At 38.2% G+C, this 23,720-nt stretch overlaps 1 protein-coding gene across 1 annotated transcript in view; it reads right to left on the bottom strand.

Annotated features, from left to right (window-relative positions):
* FIGN (fidgetin, microtubule severing factor) overlaps positions 1 to 15,295 on the bottom strand; it is a 132,161-nt gene extending 116,866 nt beyond the window's left edge. Inside the window, 2 exon segments of the mRNA XM_053908158.1 lie at positions 13,780 to 13,949; positions 14,733 to 15,295. Of these exon segments, the coding sequence (XP_053764133.1) occupies positions 13,780 to 13,804 (25 nt within the window). The 5' untranslated portion in view covers positions 13,805 to 13,949; positions 14,733 to 15,295.
* Between the last annotated feature and the right edge of the window lie 8,425 nt (positions 15,296 to 23,720).

Below are 23,720 nucleotides of genomic sequence, written 5' to 3'. Positions count from 1 at the left end.
TAAAATCAACTCTCCCAACTTCCTGATGATAAACCAGGTAGAATTTTAAGCTACGACTTCTAAATCTTCCCTTGGGTTAGTCTAGTTTTTGGCAAGCCACCATCATACACGGATTTTCAGTTCGTAGTTGTTACTCTCAATCTCGTGGATTTTAACTTATATATTTAAGCAATTTTCACTCGCTTAGCTTCTTGAATGGTTTCCAGAACACCAGAAGAGCTGATTTAACAAAGGAACTAAGCAGACTGTTTTTTGTCCAACCGCAAAAATGCTTCTGCTACTTTTCAAATTGTTTCAAAATCTTTATTGTTCTCCAATGTCCTATCCTCTGTACTAGTGAAGCTCTCTGCTGAAGATGGAGTGTTTTCATGCAATTAACCAAGCAACATCCGTCCACTGTAGCGCACTTAATGGCATGTCTTTGTAATAATCCAGGTTGAACAATCAGCACGGCAGATATTTTCTTCTCTACCGAGTGTATGAGATCAACCTAGATTTCAATATGAAGTGGTAAGATAACATCTAGAACTTTTCAGATCTGAAGGGCCCAAATTAAAAGAAAACTAGTGAGCTTTCAGTAAAGGTTACAGGTTTCCTTAGTAAAACTGTGTTTTTAAAAGAATGACAATAGAGCCTTTGTTGTCTTTTTTTTTTTTTTTTTTTCCTGATTTCCTTGACAAAGGTGAACAAGTGCTTTTCCCTGGTACATCCATCTTTAGGTTCCAATACACAAACATAAAATAGAAATCTCGTAAAATACTGTCGACTAACTCATTACAAGTTCAACGATTTGATCAAATCGAACTTCCCTTGGAAAATTCGGTCATGCTATTTGTTAGAACATTAATGACAGCTTTGAGAAAGAAACTGACCCTTCATAAGCACACAAATCTGACGGGCAATGCAGAGAAACCACTAGAGGATAGGGTCATTGGGTGCAACCCTAGATAAATTGCTTATTATCCAGTATTTAGTACAAAATAAAGTAATAGTGTCAAACACTAAATATAAAACAAAAATATGTCAATTAAATAAAACGTTAACCAAAGACATTCACAAGGTCAATGAAACTTCTCATGTCAACTATAGATCAACTAGCTTGCATCTCACATCTTATCACCCTCAGTACCATCATAGTCCCAAGGAAATCTCGTTTGAGTGTTGGGGCACATATTTACACACTGATTATTTATCAGAGAGAGGACAAAACAGAAAGAAATGCCTTAGGAGGTCTGATTTCCTATGTTCAACCAAAGGATGAATAACCAACTGTCAGTCAACCCTATTTTGGCAAGAGGTTGATTTGGAAGTCTCCTGGTCTAGCATTTTATGATTCTGAAGCCTCAGTTTTTTTCTGACTGCAAACACACAAGGAAAAAAAAATATGTAGGTCATAGTGATTTGATTCCATTTGTTACTACTTCATAATCAAAATAGGCTATGGATTTTTGTTCTGTAAGATTTTTAAAGATAGCGTTAGAATGTTCTATTTTTATAAAGTAGTTTAAATACTCTCCTCTCCAGATATATGAAAATAGAATAAGTGATGGCAAGCTCCTTTTTAGGTATATGATTATAAAACTACTTTTCAGGGTTATAAAGTCTTTCTTTGGTAATTAAATTACACGAAGAATACGGAAATTTCACTTTTCAAATGAAATACACAATTTTAATATATCTGTTCTTTAAATATTTTAAAAAGTATTTTCCAATTTTAAAAGGAAGATTAATAAAAGATTAACCAAGCGACAGTCTCTTACGCTTTTATCAATTCAATTCACCAAACATTTATTGAACACATAATATAGGTCTTGCACCATACAGGAATGTTGAGAAGATTAAAAATAAAAAAAATGAATTAGCTGTGCTTTGCTCACAAGAAGCTTACAGTTTCATAAATGGGAAACACAAATGTCTAGCAATCTACGGTACAAGAGAGATGACGGCAACTGATTGAAAGGAGATTTTTTTTTTTTTAACAGTGCTTAGGGAATATCAAGTAGATATTGAAATGCATCCTGCTTAGGGTGGCTCAAGAAAGAGTTCATAGACGATGCAACATTTGAGTTAGATATCAAAGTCCTCACAGGACTTCAACAGGTGGAAAAGAGCTTTCCAGGGAGTAAAAAGAAGATGAATATGGACAAGTTAGAGATAGAGCACAGGAAAGATGGAATTGCTTCCAGTCTGATCCAAATTTCAGACTGTTCTGTATATTTATATACATTTTAAAAAGGATTTGAAGTCCCTAACTCCACTACTGCTTAAATTAATCTGCTTGTCAGTCTATTTATATCTCTTGCAGGGAAAAAGCATTGGCTAACTAATACTCATCAACTCTCAAGATAGCAGAACTGCTGACACATTTGCTCGCAACCAATTAGTAAGCATATTTAATGAATGGTTACCATCCCCCCTGAAGGGCTTAACAGAGTGATAAATGGTCCTTGAGCTTCCTACATTATTTCCAAGACACTTTCTGTAGTTTCTTAAAGAGAAACAAAAAAAAAAACTTTTTTCACTGGCCAATGCCCACTAGCAAGGTTCCAAGTTACTCAAGTTTACTAGTCCATGACCAATGCATCATGGAATCTATAGAACTGGAGAAAATCTGAATAGTCATTGGGTCAACTCTCCTCTTATGAAAAAGCAAACAGAGGCTCAGAGAGGTTGAGTGACTTACCCAGGGTTACAAATAGGATAGACTCTTGGCTTCTGCTGGCGCTTCTTTTCACCACTGTCACTTTCCTGAGGTACTCTCAATAGCATGGTGGCAACGTTCCTTAGATTCTCCGTAGATCGTTGTTGAACTTTAGCCAAAGAGTGAACCATCTCAGTACATATCGTTAGTACATTCAATTCTGAATAGATTAGCTCTGATTTTCTGTCTTCCAACAGGAATAATGATCTTTTTAAGCAGCGAAAAGTTTAGGATCTCATGATATGAACGAATTTTTGGTTTAGACGAGAGGTTCTCAATCTCAACTTTACATCAGATTCATTGGGAGAGTTTAAAAGAAATTTGGCACCTCCTGAACTTCCATTTAACTGGTCTGAGGTAAAGCCGTGGCAGGTCTGTTTGTTTGGTTTGTTTTTGGTCATGGAACTAAGGCTAGCATAGCACAGGGTAGATACAAAACTTATCATTAAACTTTGCTCAGATCAAATCAAGTCATACATCTACTTTAATGATTTGAACACCTGTGATAGCAATAAATGCATTATTTTCCAAAAGAAGCCAGAAAAAAGATATACTTCAACCCTCAGGGGATCTTCTTTGGTAGTCCCTTGCAGCCTAACCAAATGACTATGTTGACGGAAGAGAAAGAGTCTCAGAGTAATATGAATCACCCTTAAAGGCATGTATAATTTCTTACCCTTTTTCAAACTATGAGGAGAAAAGAAGGGGAATAGTTCTTTTAATTTGTATGATCACAAATACCACATATTCAAGATTTGATACAGAATGTGTCATTTTTAAAAGGGGAATATAATTTGTTTAGATCGGAGCTCTGCATGCTATTTAGCCTGCACTAGTCACTAATTCCTAATAATCGATCGGTTTTCTCACATAATGATGTTAGGGTTTGAGTTTTTAATTGCCAGTGTTGTTTTCAACAACAGTCACATGAAGACAGTCCTAACCCTCAGCTCTCCTCCCACAGCGTCCCCCATTTACTTCCCTTCAGCCACTTCCCCATTCCTGCAAGTTGTCTTTCACCTTATGTCCATGCCAAAAAATGCTACTTTACTTCCTCCCACCACACGGCTCAACGGCCTCTTAATTAATTCAAACGACCTCCTCATGGTGTAAATATCACGTTCTAGTAGCTCCAGTGAAATCTGATTTTCCAGATGATCAAATAATAACCAGCCCTACAGACAAATACCAGAAAACAAAAACAAAAACAAAACAAAACAAAAACCCAGCTCCTCAAAACAGTACGCAGATATGGGTCAAACTGGAGCCCAGCACCAAGAGAATGGAGGAGGCAGCAAGGTTCCGGGCAAGTTCACAAACATCAAGATAGGTGGACAACCTTGCTCTCCCTGGCCCCAAGCACAAAGACACCTGCAGAGTCGGCGGTTAGAAATTACAGTTAAATACAAATATATATATATATATTTATATATGTATTTAGGTACACATGTGCATTACAAGGATACATCAGCAATACCTACCATATGCTTAGGAATGGTGGCATTTTCGTAAGGTAGATTTCAGAACGACAGAATTATATTGGGGTAAAATTGTGGATTTTTGCCCATCATTATAAGCGAATCTATACTACATGTTGTAGTGTTGTCACTAGATATTTTTCAAGACAAACAGTACAAAATAGTTTCCCGTCATGGTCGTTTTACTTTGATCTTAAGACAAAATAAAACAACACAAAAATGGAACAAACAAGCAAAACAACCATTAACAAATTGTATGAATTCATTAAGGACTTAATCAAAGAACAAAGCATGATAAAGAACTTCCAAATTAGAATTTTTTCCCTAATACTTTAACTGCTTAAATGTTACTGATTAAGATTTCATGTTCATGTTAAAAAAAAAAATCCCAAAAGGGATTCTGCATATGTAGAGAATTTTTCTTTTTCTCGAGAGACACTAGCTCAGTCTCAACATCCACTCTGAGTAAGATTATTTAGTGCAACTATCATACCCATCGTAAGTAAATTAATATCGGTGACTAGTTGACTGGTATTCATATAATTACATAAAGCATATTTTTTCCAATTAGGGAGCCCTTACTCTTAGTACATTTAAAATCTTTCCATAGAAAGAATAAGTACTTATTCATGTAGCAGCATAAAATTCCAAAGGTGGTGATTTTTTTTTTTTGTTTGTTTCCAGTTCATCAGACAAAGATATAGGTCATTCAGGGTCCCAATGTCTCCATTTGGGTCACATCAGTATTCCCCTCAAAAATGTTGCTAAATCTTCTGAATAATGCAAATGAAAACCTCCCTCTCTTTAAAGAAGAATTTCGCACCTACACTCTTGGCATAGGATACCATGATCCAGGCAGGGGATTAGACCCACATCTTTTGTAAATTGGGCCTAAAATTGACTCCAGATTTGCAACTCATGAACAGAAAGTCAGTTTTAATATAGATATGCTTTAAAGAGTAAAAATGGCTATTATTCTTAACAAGTTACATATTGGGTATTACTCTTCCAAATGACTCATAAAATATCTTTTTAAGTACTTAAAGTCATGAATATGTTCTACTCTTTTACCTTTGCTTGAATGCAGTTTTTCATTTCCAGGAAAGGATACATTTTCTAACTAACCCCGTTAACCTAATTACTCATAAAGAAATACCAAAAGTGTCCCTGACATCGATACCGTCACAAAGAGATGTATCTATGCACATGCTCAAGAGCATATTCCATTTAGATAATCAAAACTGTAATTTTTATCTAAAAGATTCCTTTCGATCCATGTAATTCCTAGCAGTAAAATTTATCAAAAGCACTTAAAGTTTGCAAACACTAAAACTGCCCTATCCATACCTTTATTTCTTCATTCATATACTTAAACTCAAAAATAGTAACTCTTAGGCTTACACGAATAAGAGTATTCTGTTTATTTAATGGTCTTTGTTTGATCTTAAATGGGGTTTGTAATGAAAATGCCTTCAATCTGAAGGGAACCTTTTATCCTATTCAGAATAATTATCTTGTAAGATTAAAATCAGTGAATCATACCTAATTAAGATTTATAATTTAGCATCACTCAGGTATATGATCTAAGAGAAAGAGTTTGCAATCTTAACTTCAATTTGAAACAGAAAGGGGAGAGAAGTGAATAAAAGGGAAATAAAACAGTTACTTGGGGCATAACAATGCACTATATTGCCACACATTTACCCAGATTCCTGGTTTAATCCTTTTTTAAGGCCAGACATTTATTGCGAAAATATAATATAGTAAAGGATAGGAGTAAGGCGGGAAAAGACAGGTTCCGATTTAAATCACACTACAGATTTTGTAGGTAGGTTACAGAACACTGCACAACATGCATCCTGGCTAACCAACTATCAAAATATGACAAGTTTATAATGCCTTTAATGCAAAAAGAAATTCTAAACTGCATAGTGAATTTATAATTAAATGGGACACTCTTGTAATAGTTATTTTCAAGCCTCCTTTCATCGAAGTACATATCTGCCGAGAGAGCAATGGCTTGTGATTACACAGGACAAAGATTTTTCTTCTTAGAGGGTCTTATATGTAGTACTTCTCTCCACAAAGTCTAACAAAGCATCCAAAATAAGTTCAATTTTTTTTTCTTCCTCAGAAATGTCTTTAAAGCCCCCCACCTTCCCCCCAGTCTTGGATTACAAAAAAAAAAAAAAAGAATAGTTACTTTTCCGAGGTCTTTGATATTTCCTTTCCTGGCAGAGTCATCTGATGTGAGAAATACCTTTTGAAAATAAATGGTGGAGCTTGAAGTGCACTCAGATCCATTACTTGCTGGACATTCCATCGGATCTCAGTTTTGATTTGAAAAAAAAAAAAAAAGCCGCTTGACTTCACAATTTAGTTTTAGGTATCTCAATATGGAGCTTGATCTCATTGAGAAGCATCTTGGGAAGTGACAATGTAAACGTCCTGTCCACCCCTCCACACAGAGGGCTCAAATCAAAGGAGAAAGCGGTCCTACCTAGTGACTCTATTATTCAAGGAAAGGGGGTAATTTCATTCCGGGGTCAGAAACCAAGTTCACAATTCGAATATAACACACCACAAGGTTGATGCTACTGCATGGAAGTTACTCTGCATCTTTAACACAGCTGTCACCACGTGTTTATATAGCTACGATGCTACTTCCTAATGTCAAAATATCAATGCTGCTACTGTTATAACAAGGTAATTATTTTTGCATTTGGCCCCTTTTGTCTGAATGGCACTCACTGAGCTGTGCTTTTATTTCTCACTGGTCAGGATTTTCGGTATGTTTAGATAATTTAGGATTCGACGCTAGAAATACTGATTTTACTTGTGCTTGAAACCTAGGTGGGTTAGTGGTGGGACTTGACAACAGAGAAACTCCCAGGCTCTTGCTACAAATCTTCCTACCAAAATCTTCCCACCCAACCATTCTGAGCCTGGGAATAGAAATTTAAGTACGCATCTATACGCAAACAACGCCAAAACACAGGGCTCCTTTTAAGAATATTTGCACAAAAGTTTATGGGATAGATATATGGAGCACATATCAGGCAAGGGGCAACATGAGATAAAGGCAACTATTTCTGTCACCAACTCAGATATAGAAAGAGCAGAAGATACCCAATGGTCCATTTACCACTGATTCTCTTACTAAGCAATCATCAGTGCTTCTTTAGGTAGAGGCACATGGAATAATTGTGGGATAGTCAGTGTCTAAGTAGCAAACCCAGTGACTCCCAGAAAGCAGGCCCTCAATGAAAGTTCGTGGGCAGTAAAGGCAGGGCTGGCTTCATTGCCCTGCAACCTGTGTAGGCTCACGGGGTCACACACAGAAGGGCCCCACACTTGGTATAATACTCTGCTGTTTCTGTCTCACACGTTTAACAGGTTTTGAACAAGGCCCCCCACGTCGTATTTTTGTACCAAGCCCCAGAAATTATGTAGCCAGCCCTAGGTGAAGGTGACAATGCATGCTGATGGTAAAGATACATCAAAAGAATAGCAAAAAGTTTAGTTACATCTGGAAACCCATGGCTTCACATTACACTACTTTTAAATTTGTATTTTTAATGTTACTGTTTCCACCAATGATACCTCCTTATGAGCCAAAACATGAAAGTGGAGGTCATTTACTCTCAGATGAGTTTATGGTCACATGAATATGGCACTTAATCAATTGTCAGTGGCTTAAAAAGCATCCAATTGACATACGGCAAACATTACTTGAATCTGGGGAGAAAGAGAGAGATTTTTTTCTTTTCTTTTTTTGGCGGGTGAAGAAAATGGAGTTTCTGTTCTCTTGTCAGCAATATATCAGCCAGTGCCATGGAGTAAATCCATACGTTACCAGCAGAAGTCAAAGCTCGTAAGAAAGGAACTAAGTAAAGGTGTTTTCGATATGAAGAAAACATTTTCTAGGTATTTCACATTCTGCATTCTGCACTAAGAAAATATTCTTTGTAAGCTATATATCACCACTAATAACTTTTAATACCCCAAGCTACTCTTGACTGAAAATGAGAACAAAATTCCAATAAGCAGCAAATTTCCCAATATCACACAAAAATACTTTCTAACAAAGATTTCTCAACCTAAAAATATAAATACGTAAGCTGGGTTGCAGGGTGAAAACACTTTAACCTTGGGCCTCCATAGAATAAACCACGCATGCATACTACTTTCGACACGTATCAGTTACGAAAATGATAGGAAGAGTAACACTGTAAATGCTTTGTGAAAGTCACAGTGGCCCAAATATAAGCAAACACATCCATTTGTACACATATTTAACATGAATACATCTTAATTGAAATTCTCCTTTGAATGTACTGCTTCCAATACACCCTGAAACAACAGCCTACCATATGCAATGTTAAGCAAAGTGTCAATATTCAAGTAAGAAGACAACAAACAGATTTGTTGCATAAAATATGTAAATATTATTAACAGAAAGTGCCATACGATAGCTCATGTTTGGATGGTTTCTGATCACCTAGCTTTTCTGCCGCCTCAGTCTCTTAGCCAAGACCCTCATCAACAGGTATGGTACGCATGTGCTGTGCTGAGACAGGGCTCCGGAGCAGGCATCTGTGGTGCTGCCCTAAGGAGACAGCAGACCCACCTGCTTTGATTTGCCTCAAACTTAGCAGGACAATTTATTTTTACCATATTCTTGCCTACCTCTTATTTCCGCTATCTGCATTTCTTGCAGCAAGCATCTTTCAAGTAAAATTGCCATTTGAATGATAACGTCAAAAATACCAAAAGATCAGTAATCAGCAATCATGTCAAAGCAGCGATGCTTGAAATTTCTACTGTGAGTAAAAAAGCTAATGATAAAAATTCAAGGTGAGGAAAAAAAAGGAGGAAAATTATAAAATCTAACCATGAAAAGCACTTGCCAAAGCAGCATTTATTTTGTTTTTCAAAAAAAAAAAGTTTCATTTTTCATAGGGATAAAAATTTAGCTATAGTGTGTGTGAGAGAGAGAGAAAGAGAAAGAGAGAAAGAGAGACAGACAGAGAGAGCTAATTGAAGATAGAATAATTTTTGGACTTGCAGTCTTCCAAGTAGTACCCCTAAATAATTTCTAAGTTGAACTGATTTTAATGGAACATTAGCCCAGAAATACCCCCAAAGAAACAGACGATTAAATTAAGGTTTTTTGAACTGAAGAAAAAAAAAAATTGCCTTGCTTCCTATGCCATTTGTTTATTCTGGCTTATCAATGACTCAAGATAAAAAAGCAGATATGCTGATTAATCAAGTCTTATCGATCAGTAACATAAGTCAATATTTCATACAAATGTCTATAGAACAATTTCTCCCAATCAAAAATTTATAAATCAATTTAAATTCCTGGTAATTACATTTATTTGCTCTACAACAATAAATGTGGTACTTTATAAAAGTAGTATAAGATATTTGTACTCGAGAATATATTGATCAAAGGCAAAACAGCAAACATTTCTATTAACCAAGGTTCTGAGAACAAACTGTAAAATACAAAACATAAAAGCCTGCAATTGTTTCAAATATACCTAGCAATTCTGCTGATTTCAGACCATTAAAACTGATTACTTAATTAGGCAATCATTCAAGGCATCTAAACACTCACAGACAAAAATAGGGAGTCATTAGCATAGCCGTCTTCACCTTGAGATGAAAATTCCAAAAAAATGTTGCAGGCCCGTAAACTTTCAGGATCTGTCCCCATGCATAAACTGAACAAAATACTAAAATCCAAAAGCTAACCACCAAATCTCAGGGAAAAAAGGAATTTACCTATAATGATAACACTTATATGTCTTTTCAGGTGGCAAATACTTTAAACTGTCTTAGAAATGTCAAGTTATAATACAGATAGTCTCTACCAAATCCTGGAGGCACTACTTTCCTCCCCTCTGGTCATACTCTTATACTATCTATAAGGAATTAATAAAATATCTGCTCTCTTGTATGTATATCAGAAGTAACTGCCTACAAAAAGGTTTTCAAATTTCCTGCCTGACATGAATAAAAACAACAAAGAGGTTTTCTATTTATAGGGGGAAAAAAAACCAAAAACCAGTTACTGGACCCTCAGTCACTGGAGTCTTCAACCGAAGGAAAAAAAAAAAAAATCTCTGTTTTCACTCAGAAGGTACCAGAGATAATTTTAAGAATATCACTGATTCAGTACAGTCAGGAGAAAGAAAAATATTCTGTTTTCAAAAAAAGAAAAAAAAATGGTTCCTGAAACAATTCCAAAGAGACTCTATAAACTATCTTTTTAGGAGAAGAGAAAAAGCAAGTCAACTCACAAACACAGCTTCCAAACAGAAGTCTTACCCTCTTCCAGGAAAACAACAATGAGACTTTATTACCCTGCTATGATTCTTTCATTTCGGACATGATTAATTAGCAAGTATCACACTTCCCCAAACTCCCACCACACTCTTCGAGGTCTCTGAGCCTAGTTGTTGATAGACCCAAATGAAAAACCAAGTGGCCCACAGCAGTGTAAGACAAGTATCCAAAAACTATTTCAAGGAAGGAAAACTTCTCTCATATCTTTGCCTCCCACAATGAAGCAGGCTGCGTTTAACTGCTTTCACACACAAAAAATAATAATAATAAAATAATAATAATAACAATAATAAAATAAAAAAATAAATAAACATTTAATTGGTCATTTTCTTAACAGTACCTTTCAAAATCTGAATAATGCATGCAACATATTCAGTACTCAAGAATACATGGCCTGGTTGATGTGTTACCTACCTCTATTTTTAGGCTGAAATTCCAAAAGACTTGAGTGAGTCCATGCAGTTTACACTGTTAACCACCAACATGCACAACTAATAAACAATAAAGATGATGTGAGCAAGCACGTTTTGGGAAATGGGTTTCATAGAAAAAAAAAATCTTTCTTTCCCAAAGAAAAGCGGATATGTCACCCATATAATGATGATAGGAAACAGCAATAAAGGACGAAAAGAGAAGATGAAAGGAAGAGGGCAAGTCTAAAATTTGAATGAATGACAACTCCGATTCTCTGCATATTGTTGCAAAACCCCCTCTCCGAATAATTTTCCCTTTAAAACAATCTGTTTTCAAACCGTCCCTGTGGACCAAGAAGCCAGCTATAAACATGTAACAACTATCAGTTTATGAAGGCTAGGCTTTCCCCTTCAACCTTTCAACTCTCATGTCCAAAAAAACTTCACACATAGTACAGTACTAACAAACAGATCTTGTTGGTTCCAGGAATCTTTTTTTTTTTTTTTTAATCTATTCTGGTCATAATATCCTTGCTTTTTTTTCAGTTGTATTAAATTTAGGATCAAAAACATCAAAGCAGCTTCCACCTCGGACCTAACTTTTAGAGAATCAACGTGACAAGGCAGTCCCTGATAGATGTTTCTCTTGATAAACGACTTGTTCAAAAGAGACATTGTAGCTTTCATTTCCTGACCACAACACACTTTTAATTTGCAACAGCAGAGCTGGCAAAGTGTGAGCACTTGCCCCTTCCCAGCCTTTTAGGTTTGGAGCTCTGGTTCCTTTAGGCCACACACTGGAGACCAACAAAATCCAAAAATAATCAGAGTAACAGAATTACAAAATAGGAACCACTAATGCACTTTATACATATACACAAGGATCTACTTTATAGGCAGACACAGAGATAGATATAAACTTTTGCTCCTCAGAATTCTGGTATGTGATAAGGCTCCTGCACGACCATCATTTGCACAGCGAGCATTTAAACGCAGAGAAATAAATGATGTGACTATTATTTAATAGTAAGCAGGGACAGGGGAGGGGGGCAATTTACACACTTAAATCTGCTGTTAAATGTCGTGAATTACATGATTGCCTACCCCAACGTGTTTTTTACATATTACTGCAATGATTATTATTACTACTACCCAGAAATCACCTTTAAGTATCAATACGGTGAACAGTCAAACCATCCAATTTCTGCTTTCAGCACATTGTCCGAGCTCCGATTTAAAATTTATAAATGTAATATCCTCCTCATCACAGGCAGCAGCCCAATCTGCTCTGAATATATATTACAGCTTTAACATCACAGAGGGAAATCGCCCATCTGGCAATCCCATTCGCTCCAACAGCTCCGGGGGAAAAAAAGCTGTGCTCTCTCCTCCTTAAAACATTTCTCAGGGCAAATTATGTGCATCTAAAATAAACAGTCTTCTTATTGATCGCTTCAAAGTCAACAAGTTCCAAATGCAAAATTCAAATCCTTTCTATAGTGTGAGAGCAGTGTGTGTTTAGCTCAATAGTCACCAGAGTCCAACCAGAAGTGCATGTCGCGCAACGGCTCTTGCAGTGCCTTTCCTTGCATTCACATTTGTGTTATGAGAGAGCAGTAACCACGGCCACATTATAGACCCCTGGCAGCTTGGCCCCACTGCTATTTCTTTCTTTCATATTCTCCCTTTCCTTCTCTGTCTTTGCAGGGTGAATGCATGGTGGTGGGATAAATGTAACCAAAAAAAAAAAAAAAAAAAAAAAAAAAAAAGAAAGAAAAAAGAAAAAAAAGAAAAGAAAACACACACACACAAACAACAACAAAAACCAACCCAGTGTAAAGTGGACATATCCTGTGGCTACGCAAAATACTTTTAACATCTTTCTGCTGTTGTTGTTCTCTATTCGTCTTAATTGAATATCACAAAGTGTACACACAGCACAGTCACAAGAGCTATTGAAAACCCCCTCTCACTCCATTTATCTGACCTTTCTTTCCTTTTTTGTCTTTTCTTTCTTTCTTTCTTTTTTTTTGTGAAGAAAGAGGAAAGAGCGATTTCAAACAAAGTCAATTTCAGTGCTTGATTATTTAATTCTGTCACAGGTTAAAAGTAAAAAGCGCTGACAGGCAGACAAGTGAATGGCAAGGAAAAAGAAACTAATACTGTTTCAGGCATTAAGGACTTAAAGCAATCAAAAAATATATACTTTTTATTTTTATGTAAAAGATACCCCTTCACTCACTCACCCAAAAAAACCACACTCAGAAGAACTGATTACTCCACAAAGTGTAATCATCCAGAGAGCAGATAGTCAAATTGCATTAATAGGTTGAGAAAAAAATTTTTCATCCAGCTCTGTGTGTGTGTGTGTGTGTGTGTGTGTGTATATATATATATATATATATATATATATATATATATATACTTTCATTAGTAAGCAGTCTTTCCCCACACTCCAGCCCTCTCCCCTCTCCACCCAGCCTCCTCCCCAAAAAAACCCACACTGAGTTTAACTAATTTACATACCATTTGACTTCAGCGGTTATATAGTGTATTACTAGTAACACGTAACTTTGAGATTACTGCTAAAACCGGTAAAAGTGGACTCCAGTAATCTATTAATCAAAACTGATATATAAACAAGTGATAGCAAAAGCAAACAAGCATTTTGACAGATTAAAATATGCATATATATATATATTATATATTAGAGGAATTATACATGATAAGCATCTGCTTCCCAAGGAGCGTCTTCAACGGTTTTTATCATGCTATTTAATTTGTCTTTCCTATTTAGATGCAAAGGAAGTAAATTCCAAAACTGACGTACCATAAACACTGGTGCTACTGATCATTTCTTGCTGGCAGCACAAAAAGCTGAATTGGATTTCTCACAAGCAGGAATTCCAAAGGTTGCTTTTCATTAAAGCCACTTTTCCTCTCAGCTATCAAATGTCACTGCCTTGAAACGTGGGCCCTTTCGTCAGGTATTCATTTAACCTACATGCATATAATTAAGGGGGAAAGCAACATCAACAAAAAGGGGATCTCAGATCACAGGAGAAGAAAGAAAGGAAAAAAAGCACATGACCAGGAATGCAAGTCCATGTCAATTTCACTCACTCCCATTGAAACTAACAAGAGCTCCGGGGAGGACGGTAATAGGATCAGTGGATTGTATATACCATTAAATTATACATCTTTCTCTCCCGTTCCTTGCCAACAATACGCCCACCACGCTGTACCCCCTCCAAGATGATGTGCTTACATTTTTCTGCAACCGATCTTCTGACATTCTCACGTTCCCCCAGCCACGAGACTGTAATTTAACCTCAACTTTTTGTGTGAGCAAGATTCTTATTTACACTTCTTATTTACTTAGAAGTTAGTTCCCGAAGAAAGTCTAGCCCCACCCTATGGCTCCGCTTTCTTATTTTTTTTTTTTTTTATTTTTGAAGTAAAAAGATAGTAATAAGTAAGCCCAATATAGCGGAAAACGAGATTCTTGCTATCGCGAACTCTTAATCCAATACTATTGTTACAATGATTAAGCAGCAAAAATATGCATTATAATGTTTCAGGGCTACTTTGTACAGAGAAATTAGACAGCAGGTTGGCGTACAGAATAGAAGCGAGTGCAAATCAAATTTAATGCTTACGGCACAACTCGGAGATCTCTTTTTATTAGGGGTCTTGCATGTATTTATATTCTTTAAAAATAAAACAAACAAAAACAAAAACAAAATTTAAGCCGATGGTGGAAAACTACGAAGCTCCTCTTACCTGAACGCGCGGAGCAAAAACCCGATAGGTTAGCGTAGCATCGATCCGATGTGTTTGCTGATGAATGGAGGCTAGGGTTAAGTGAAGGTGCCTATGATTTGAAATCATTCCAAGTTTTTGAAGGGAAGACGGACTGCAGCCTCTGCCATGTTGGAATTTCAAACCCAAAACAGCTGCTTGGAAGGAGCCAGCATGCCAGAGGCTGGGCGCAGGCGCAGAGCGCCGCCGAGCCAAATTCAAATCACTTTCACACTAAGAGCCAAAGATCAGTTTTCAAAGGAGAGAGGGAGAAAGAGACGGAGGCTGCCGAGAGGGAGAGAAGACGGGAGGCAGTGGCGAGAGGCGGGCAGTGGAGAGAGACGGGCAGCGGGAGGACCGGGAGGGAGAGGGAGAGGCGCACGGAGCCCGCGGAGCTGGAGGGGGAGAAAGGGAGGCGGGAGGCGAGCGGGCGAGCGAGCGAGAGACGCGCCAGAGATTCATGGGCAGGGAGGGCTCAATGGCCGCGCCGCGCTGGCCGGCCAGCCGCTCGGGTCATGTTACACGGCCGGGGCCGCGGCGGCCGCCCAGCCTCGCCGACGCGCTCACGCGGCCCGGAGGGGGCCCCGAGGTCATGATTACGCGCGCGGGGACCCGGAGCTCTCCCTGCCCGCAGACCCGGGCGGCCCAAGCTGGGGAAAGGGGAGCGGTGCCCGGGGGTGGGGGTGGGGGTGGGGTGGCAGGCGGGGACGGGGGGAAGGGGCCTTTCTTTCCCACGCGTGACCGACCGGCCCTTGCGCGCCCCAGCCAGCCTGGGAGGGCCCGGGACCCGGCTGCGCGGCTCTGGCGCCCGCGGGCCCCTCCCTGCCCGCTCCCGGCCCTCCCGACAGCTGCGGCGGGTCCACCCTTCCCCACCCGGCCACGACTCCGCGCGCAGGACAAGATCTGGCCCGGGGAGCCGGGACCTCACCCGCACTCTCCCCTGGGCCGCCAACACCAGCCAGAAAATGACTTCATCTGCCAAGAAGAGGCAACTTCGGGGGGGATATCCGAATTAAGCCAGTTCCCCTCCCCCGCCTCCTTGTGAATAAATAAAATCCTAAGTGTCTAGGTGTGCGGTCCACTCTGGCGCTCCCTGGCTCCCCTCCCTACCTCCCCCAGGCGGCTCGGGCAGGGGAAGGCAGCGCCTGGGGGCCCCCGGTGCGGGCGGCTGGTGCGCCAGCATAGACGTTAGCCTCTTGCTTTCCCAACCCCCTTCTAGGGAGCAAGCTGGGGACCCGGGAGTGGGAAGAGAGTAGGGGCTTTGTGGTGCTGGGAGCTGAGGAAGAATGAAATGTGCAGTTGAGTGTGTTGCTCGCATCCCAGGGAGCAATGCAGTGCTGATTGTCTGTTGCTGAGATAGCCTTTTGTTCGGAACATAAGGTTTAAGAAACACACACACGTTTTCTGGGGTCTCTTGTTAGATGTAAATGTGCTGCATCCAGACGCTTACTATGCAGTGTAAGCTCAGTTGGTTTACTAATCACCCCGCCCCACCCCCAAACAACCAGGATCATTTGAATGGGAACCTCATTCAGATTTCTAGGCTGCGAGTATTGCCTTCAACCTATTTCATTCTAGACTAGCCAACCATCCAACTGAGATAATAAAGCAAACAATAACATTTGATCATGATGTCTACGAGATAATGTGCCCGGCAAAGTTCTTTAGGAATTGTAATGAGAAAGTGAGTGAGTGAGGTAATAATTTCTGTTCGTTTTCATTAAATATGACTTTAATAGATAAATGGTAAGTTTATACTTTGGCCTGGTGGACATTCAGTCCGCTCCATTTCAAGTAAGCTAAGAATGAAAGAGGCAAATTACATATTCGACCAGGAACCCATGAGGCTGAAAATGTTACCTTTGAAGGAAGGTTGGAAACGGAAACATACTTGTTTAGGACTGACCCTCCTCATAACCGGTGTTCACATTTCCCCCTGCTTCTCTGCTACAGATTTAATAGACTAAGTAGCAGCTCTCCAGATGATGAAATGCAGCCTTTAAAAGATACCACACTTATACTTTGAAATTAATTTCATTCTCCTTTTGTGATTTTCTTACCTGTGAATGGAGAGCCATTGAATGGATGCATTTAGCTAACACAATGAGAAAGAAAAATTATTTTAGTTAAATCTAGGCAGATGACAGAATCTAAAAGACAAAAAGAAGTGATTCAAGATCTTACCAAATATTTCTAAAGAATGAGATTTCTATTTGGAATGGGTTTGACCTTTCTGTGCATTTTTTTTAAACCGGGTTTCAAAATAAAACAGAAGAACTTTATTCTGATGTAACAGAGAACACTGAAGCCCCTTTAGTTATATTTTACAAGATAGCTTTGAAAACGATATTAGGAAAAGTTGCCCATTGGATTTCACCACAAAGAAATAAGTGTAGAAGAATAGCTATGGGTCACTGTTGGATTGAGTACAGATGAATTAAAAAATAACAACTGTGAAGAACTTAAAATTCCAGTTATTGCCCATTTGGAGAATGACGAGAAGTCCGCTGGACACAGAGCAGATGCTCTGTACAATTCAAGCAAAACTGCTCAGTCCCTATTTGTTAAAAAAAAAAAAAAAAAAAAAAAGTTCCAAGCTCATCAGCCTTTAACACTAAATTCCTTGTCCTGGATTTACAGTCCCTTATGTAAACTGAAATACCAAATAAAGAATATATGCTGCAATATCCACTGAGTAAAAAAAAAAAAAAAAAAATCATGATCAAGTTAAAGCAATTCATTTTCAATATCTGAAAAACAGAATAAGCCCTGCTTTTAAAAAGGGGCAAGAGAAAGTGTGGTTGGCAGTTTATTCATCGATAAGTACTACTTTTTTCAATGCCTTTGTATATTCATTTGAAATACAGATTATAAAATTCATCATTCAACATACAAATGAATATAATTAACTTTGGAAGCAAAGAAAAGGAAATTATTCCAAAGAGCAGTGCATGTATTTACACAGCATTTCAAAATTGTCCAAAAGTACATATACTCTGGGGAAAAAATATTTACGTAATAGAATATACATTATGGGATTTGCATGACTAATAAGATTCACAATGGAGTTTGTCACTGTACTATTTCTAGCTTTTTTTTTTTTTTTTAAGATATGGATAAAGCTTTTCTCCAGTTATTTTATTTTTTTTTTTTTTGCAAAGGAAGATGAAACTTGACTTTGTTTTTCAAAACGATGCATTCTTTGTAAACCTAGCACAATGTTTATGGGTTTTGTTGTTGGAAAATGATCTTTAATGACGTGGTATGATGAACATTTTAATGGTCACCATATTTTATCCACATTTGTTTTTAAATTTCTTCTTCAAAAGAAATGTTTCTGGTTGTAACTGATATCCATCTCTAGAATGTACTTTATGAAGCTTTTCTTGTGACAACATGAGAAATAAGAAATTGAGTGTCTGAAGAAAGTGGATTGGCTAGTCAAGAAAATCGTTAACTCAGTGAAAAGCCTTTGGGACCAACTTTTTTTCCCCACTGCATTAAGCCCATTGCTTGTTTCTTTTTTCATTTTAATTTCTTTTTAATATAGAGAGAATACATATAATGAATTTCTAATAGACAGTGTATACTGACTTGAGCTTTTTAAGTAAGCCAAAGAAAAATAAGCATCACTATTTTTTTCCCTTCAAGAAAAGTGTGTGTGTGTGTGTGTGTGTGTGTGTGTGTGTGTGCGCGCGCGCATGTGCGTGTTCCTCTTAAGCTAATTCAGGGAGGAAAGATTCTTCTACTTTTCCATTCTTATTCTCAATACACAATAAGCAACAACAATCACAGTGGAGGGTAAGAAAATAAGCAAGGTGATATTGAATACAATTCTGCAGATGACCATACTCTGGTGTGCCTGGACTGAGGATAATTTGACCCAGGTAGGTCGCAGAGATGTGTACCTATGTGACAGAAGAAAAAAAAGAGAAGGAAAATATGAGGGTAGACAGAGCATAGCAAAGATAAGAAGATGAGGGTGACAAGATGTTTTAAAGAGAAAAACAAGTTTGGGTGGCTATAATGTTGAGCTTTTCATGAAATGCTAAACACAGTTCAATTTAGTTTATACATTCTGCTTGTTAGCTTCAAATTCAATTATTAACTATTTTAATAAAACATTAAACAACTAATATCTTCTTCCAAACGATCCTGTTTCCAAAACATTCCATGACTTGCTAGCTGTTTATCAGCCCTGCACATTGTTTTTCCTATCGCTCACAAAATCTAAAGTAGATCTTATCAATGCAAATTACTGCTATAATAAATTTTTATGCTTGCATAAAATTGCAGTTTATTTAAGGATCTTCATTTGTGCTTCAGTTCAACTAAGAATACTAAAACATCCTTATGGCCCTTCCTACCCCCCAAAAAACTAGTGACGACCTTGACCTCATTTTAGTAAAATTACTCAATTTATTAGATTTACACTTGAATACAGGTAGAGTGGCCCATATATCTCCTTGGTGGCCTAACCCTGCAAGAAAAGAGACAACAGGAAAATCCTGTGAGGGATTCACGTGAGATGTTTTCTTGGTTATACAAAAGTGTTTTCTTCTAATCGCTTGAGGATTACACATTTCCATTCACTATTTTTTAGTGTTTATTTATTTTTGAGAGAGAGATAGACAGAATCAAGCAGGGGAGGGGCAGAGAGAGGGAGACACACAATCCAAAGCAGGCTCCAGGCTCCGAGCTGTCAGCAAAGAGCCCGACAGTGACGCAGGGCTCAAACCCACGCGCAAACCGTGACATCACGACCTGAGTCAAAGTTAGACGCTTAACCGAGCCACCCAGACACCCCATCATTCACTCTTAGAATGGTGGTAGTGTTCATTATTTGTTGCACCCTCTGCCTGATTCTGTATGATTCTCAAGTTCATTTAGAAAGTACATATAGGGGGCACCTGGGTGGCTCAGTGGGTTATGCATCCAACTCTTGTTTGCAGCTCAGGTCATGATCTCAAGGGTTCATGTTCTCTGCACTGACAGTGTGCAGCCTGCTTGGGATTCTTTCTCTCTTCCATTCTCTCTGCCTCCCTCTGTCTCTGCCTCTCTCTCTCTCTCTCTCTCTCTCTCTAAAATAAATAAAAACAGAAAGTACATATAGTTCTGAACACGTACTGTGGTTAAAAGTATTGTACTAAAAATTGCAGAAAATTTAAAGAAAACTGACATTAACGTTTCATGGATAAAGTCATATAAATATAGTTCAAAGTGAATAAGTGACTCATAAAGGGGTCTGTCTAGAAGATACGGGTTCTCTGATGAGGGAGAGGACCACTTTCCTGGCCTCTGTAGTCTCAGTCTTTAAGCTTCAGTACAACAAACTGCTTGTAGTCTGCACCCTGCATTTGTCGTGTTGTCTGTTCCCTCTGTGCCTTGCTTTCCATTGTTCGCTCCGGTTTCCCTTCTCTTCTGTGGGGAACTTACGTCTCCTCTAAGAAGGCTTCCTAACCTTTGAGAGAGGGGCAGGGGCTGGGGGCGTCTCTTCAGCAGCTTTTCCCTGGGTCCTCCTCAGACTCCATCTTTCTCTCTCTCTCTCTCTCTCTCTCTCTCTCTCTCTCTCTCTCTCTCTCTCTCTCTCTCCCTTAAGGTCTTATTTAAAGTATCTTTCTGTTTGACCTCTCTGTTAGATTGTAAAGCTCCCTGAAGGCAAGCAGTCATTGTAACTTCCAGCTTTGGTTTTGTTTCTTTGTGTCCCTGCCCCCACGGTGCTCAAAATGGTGACAATCCTGAATAAATGTTTATTGAAGAAACTAATGAGTTGAGGGGTAGAGGAAGTAGGTATGCCCAAAGGCGGTGATGAAAGAAATCATGAAAGCCTTTGCAAAAGAAAACAGCATTTAATCTAGTTGGGTGGAACCTTTGCTCTACACAGGCACAGAAGGGGAGATGGGAAAAAAATGAGAATTGGGGAGACATTGTGGAGAAACTTCATTCGGTCCCTGGGTGAGAGGTTTGCATTTCAGTAGGTAGGCAACAGGGAGCTCTGGAAGGTTTTTAAGCAAGAGATTTATGTGGTCCGAGACCTGCTTTACGCAGATACAGCTAATAGAACTGGAAACGGGGAGCCCGGCTGGGGAGTGATTGCAATGGTCTATCATTTTCTGGTCCCTCAAACTGTCAATCCTTCTTGTAGGGTTTGGTGATATGCTTCCTTGCCTTTTTTATAGATGGGTTATTTGTATTGATTGCTCAATACAGCACGTTCATTTTGTAATATTACAAAATGTCAGTGTGTTTAAAGGCATTCATTTAATGTCAAAGATATAAAAAGGGACAATACATTGGAATCGAGTGGGTTTTTTTTTCCCCTTCCGTCTGAGCATGGTCTTTCTACAGTCTCTCTTCTCATTATGTGGCCTCCCTCCTCCCCCCACCACTGCCACTTTACAATTAGTTCCACTCAGGCTGTGCTTTTAGCTTAGCAGGTATTTCATTTTCGAGAGAAGTAATGCCTGAAGATAAGAAAAGTTCCTCCCTGGAGTATGTTTGAGCAAGCAAAATAAGCAAAGTGAATTTGGTTTTTATATACTGCATAAAAATATAGACGCATGTTTTCTTCATTTAAAGTATATTAAAGTTTCCTAAACAGGATTTTTAATTCATTTAAAACAGCATTAGGTTAGGTGGGCTGTTGGTGCTTTGAATTAATGTGCAAGCTGTTAATCTCCATAGACCTGGATTTAAAATTAGACAAAGCAATAATTAGTTTGGCACCATCATTTCACTACCCAGAGGGTAATAATGTAGGTCATAAAATACTACAGCCTGGCACAAGTTTTTTTGTACAAAACAAGGATCCAGTATTAGGTGGTGTGAAAAAAAAAAAAAAAAGATTGTCACCGGGAAGTACAATGGCTCAGCTTTTGATGTATGTCCCCCTATTCCTAAAGAGACCTAAATTCAGAAATTCTTATCAGGTTTTCCTGTTTAAGGTGAGTCTTTCCCTTCTAAGTGCTACAAAGAAATCTTCATAGCTTCTCCTCTCAGTAGCTGGCGGGATTTTTTTTTCTTGTAATATTTTTCTGCACAGCATTTGTGTTTGAGTTACAGAATTAAGATTTTTAATTTGTACTGTGTTTTTCTTTTGCCAGAGTTATTTTCCCCACCAGTTTGCCAGTTTGTTAAATTATAAAATTGGCACACTGTAAACATTTTTAAAAATATAAAAGTGTTACACTCAGGGAAGTGCTTACCATACATAACTTGATTTGTTTTCATGGCAAATGACTACTGGCAATATCAATAATTCAAGAACAGAAACAATGAAAATACAGAGGAATTGCATTTGGATACTTCTTCCTGTCAATCATCTTTGCCATATTCCTATTTGAACACACTGAAAATGAGGAAGACATCAGATCTACCCTTAAGTATGAGTAATAGTTTTCTATTTCCTTATACCGTTCACCCCAACTGAGCTTTTAAAGCACAGGTATCTTGGGTGTCTCTGCGTAGCTTAATATTTCAAGCTATGGAAATAATGTTTTAATGTTGCATTGAAAATATATTTCATGCAATATACATGTACAGACTTTCTATTTTACATAAAGCAATATGCAAGCACCTGTGTGTATCTATAGAGAGTATTCAATGTATCAGATGAGTACATTCACAAATCATTTAAGTTGAGCTTTTCAAGTGATGTGAGCTACTGATACAAACTTGCTAATGATAATTATAGAACTGATGCTGATTTAGTCATTTCAAAAAAGCCACGGAGGCATAATTAGTGTCTGAATGGCCTCAATATTGCATTATTAGGAGGCTAGGGTGAAACTTGAAATGAGAACATCAAGGCTGATAACAGAAAAGAAAACATGAAATACATACATAATTCATTCTGAGATATTATAAAGGTTTATAACCAGAAACAATAATTTGCAGAAAGCATCTCATGTACTGGAGCCAACTGCAATCATTTGGTCAACCTGTTAAAGATCAAATAGTATATTCTTAGCTATTCTCAGTGGTGTCTTTGTAATAAAGTAGCAGCAAACAGACACTGTTTGCTTCTGGTCACTTTTAAAGAATGTTCAGTTTATCAGTAGGGACTTTAATCTCAACCTTAATAGAGTACAAAAGCCGCCTTGTTCCTGTGCTTCTCTCCTCAAGGCCACAAGCCATGTGCATTTTTTAAATTCAAAAGAAGAAAAATAAAATTCTTTTCCTGAGAACCCTAAATACTGTGGGTTTTTTTCCCCAACTGGTAATTTTCATCCACCTTTCCTTTTTTCATACTTTTTTTCTCCTTCGTGTGTGTGTGTGTGTGTGTGTGTGTGTGTGTGTGAGAGTTGATACATAAATGCTCCACCATACTTTATAGTCATCACTGGAGTGAAGACATACAGAATATCTATGAAGTATCCCCTGCATTGGACGCCTGCCAGGTCAGCCATTATCAAGTGACCTGGTGTGCTGGTTGACTAGAGCATTCTAACTCAAAAGCCCTCCTTTTTTGGTACTCTCTCCTGTTAGGGGGCAACAGATGTGAAGAATGACTCCCAAAACATGTAAAATGGAGAAATAGTCTGCAATCTTAGTCACTCTTTCTCATTAGCATAGGTACACAGATAATCAGACAAAGCCATCTCCAAATAGAATGTGTCTGCTATCTCAAATGCTTCCTACCAATGTGGTGGCCATTGTTGTTATTATCAGTTTCCAAAATCGGGTTGTACTGCGTAGGAGAAATCTGGGCTGTAGTTGACTAGTTATCATTGATAAGCATAACTATTATCTTTCATTTTCCAATGAGGTCTGATACCCATGAAACAATCAGATTTGCAACTATCTGGGTGAAGAGAGGGTGAAGAGAACCATAAGCAAGCCAGGATATGAGTTCTGGAAGAGAGGAATGAATGAGCCCTTAGGAGGACATAGGGTTGTTATGTGGGTCAAATATGGTTTAGGAGGCTGGACTATCTTCTGGTCAAGTATTGGAGCCAATTAGCTTAATAA

This window comes from Panthera pardus, unplaced genomic scaffold, assembly GCF_024362965.1.
Source record: "Panthera pardus isolate Hobbes unplaced genomic scaffold, ASM2436296v1 HiC_scaffold_10, whole genome shotgun sequence".
NCBI lineage: Eukaryota > Metazoa > Chordata > Mammalia > Carnivora > Felidae > Panthera > Panthera pardus.
The sequence above is the reverse complement of the archived record's forward strand: the minus strand, read 5'-3'. Positions and strand labels throughout refer to the sequence as shown.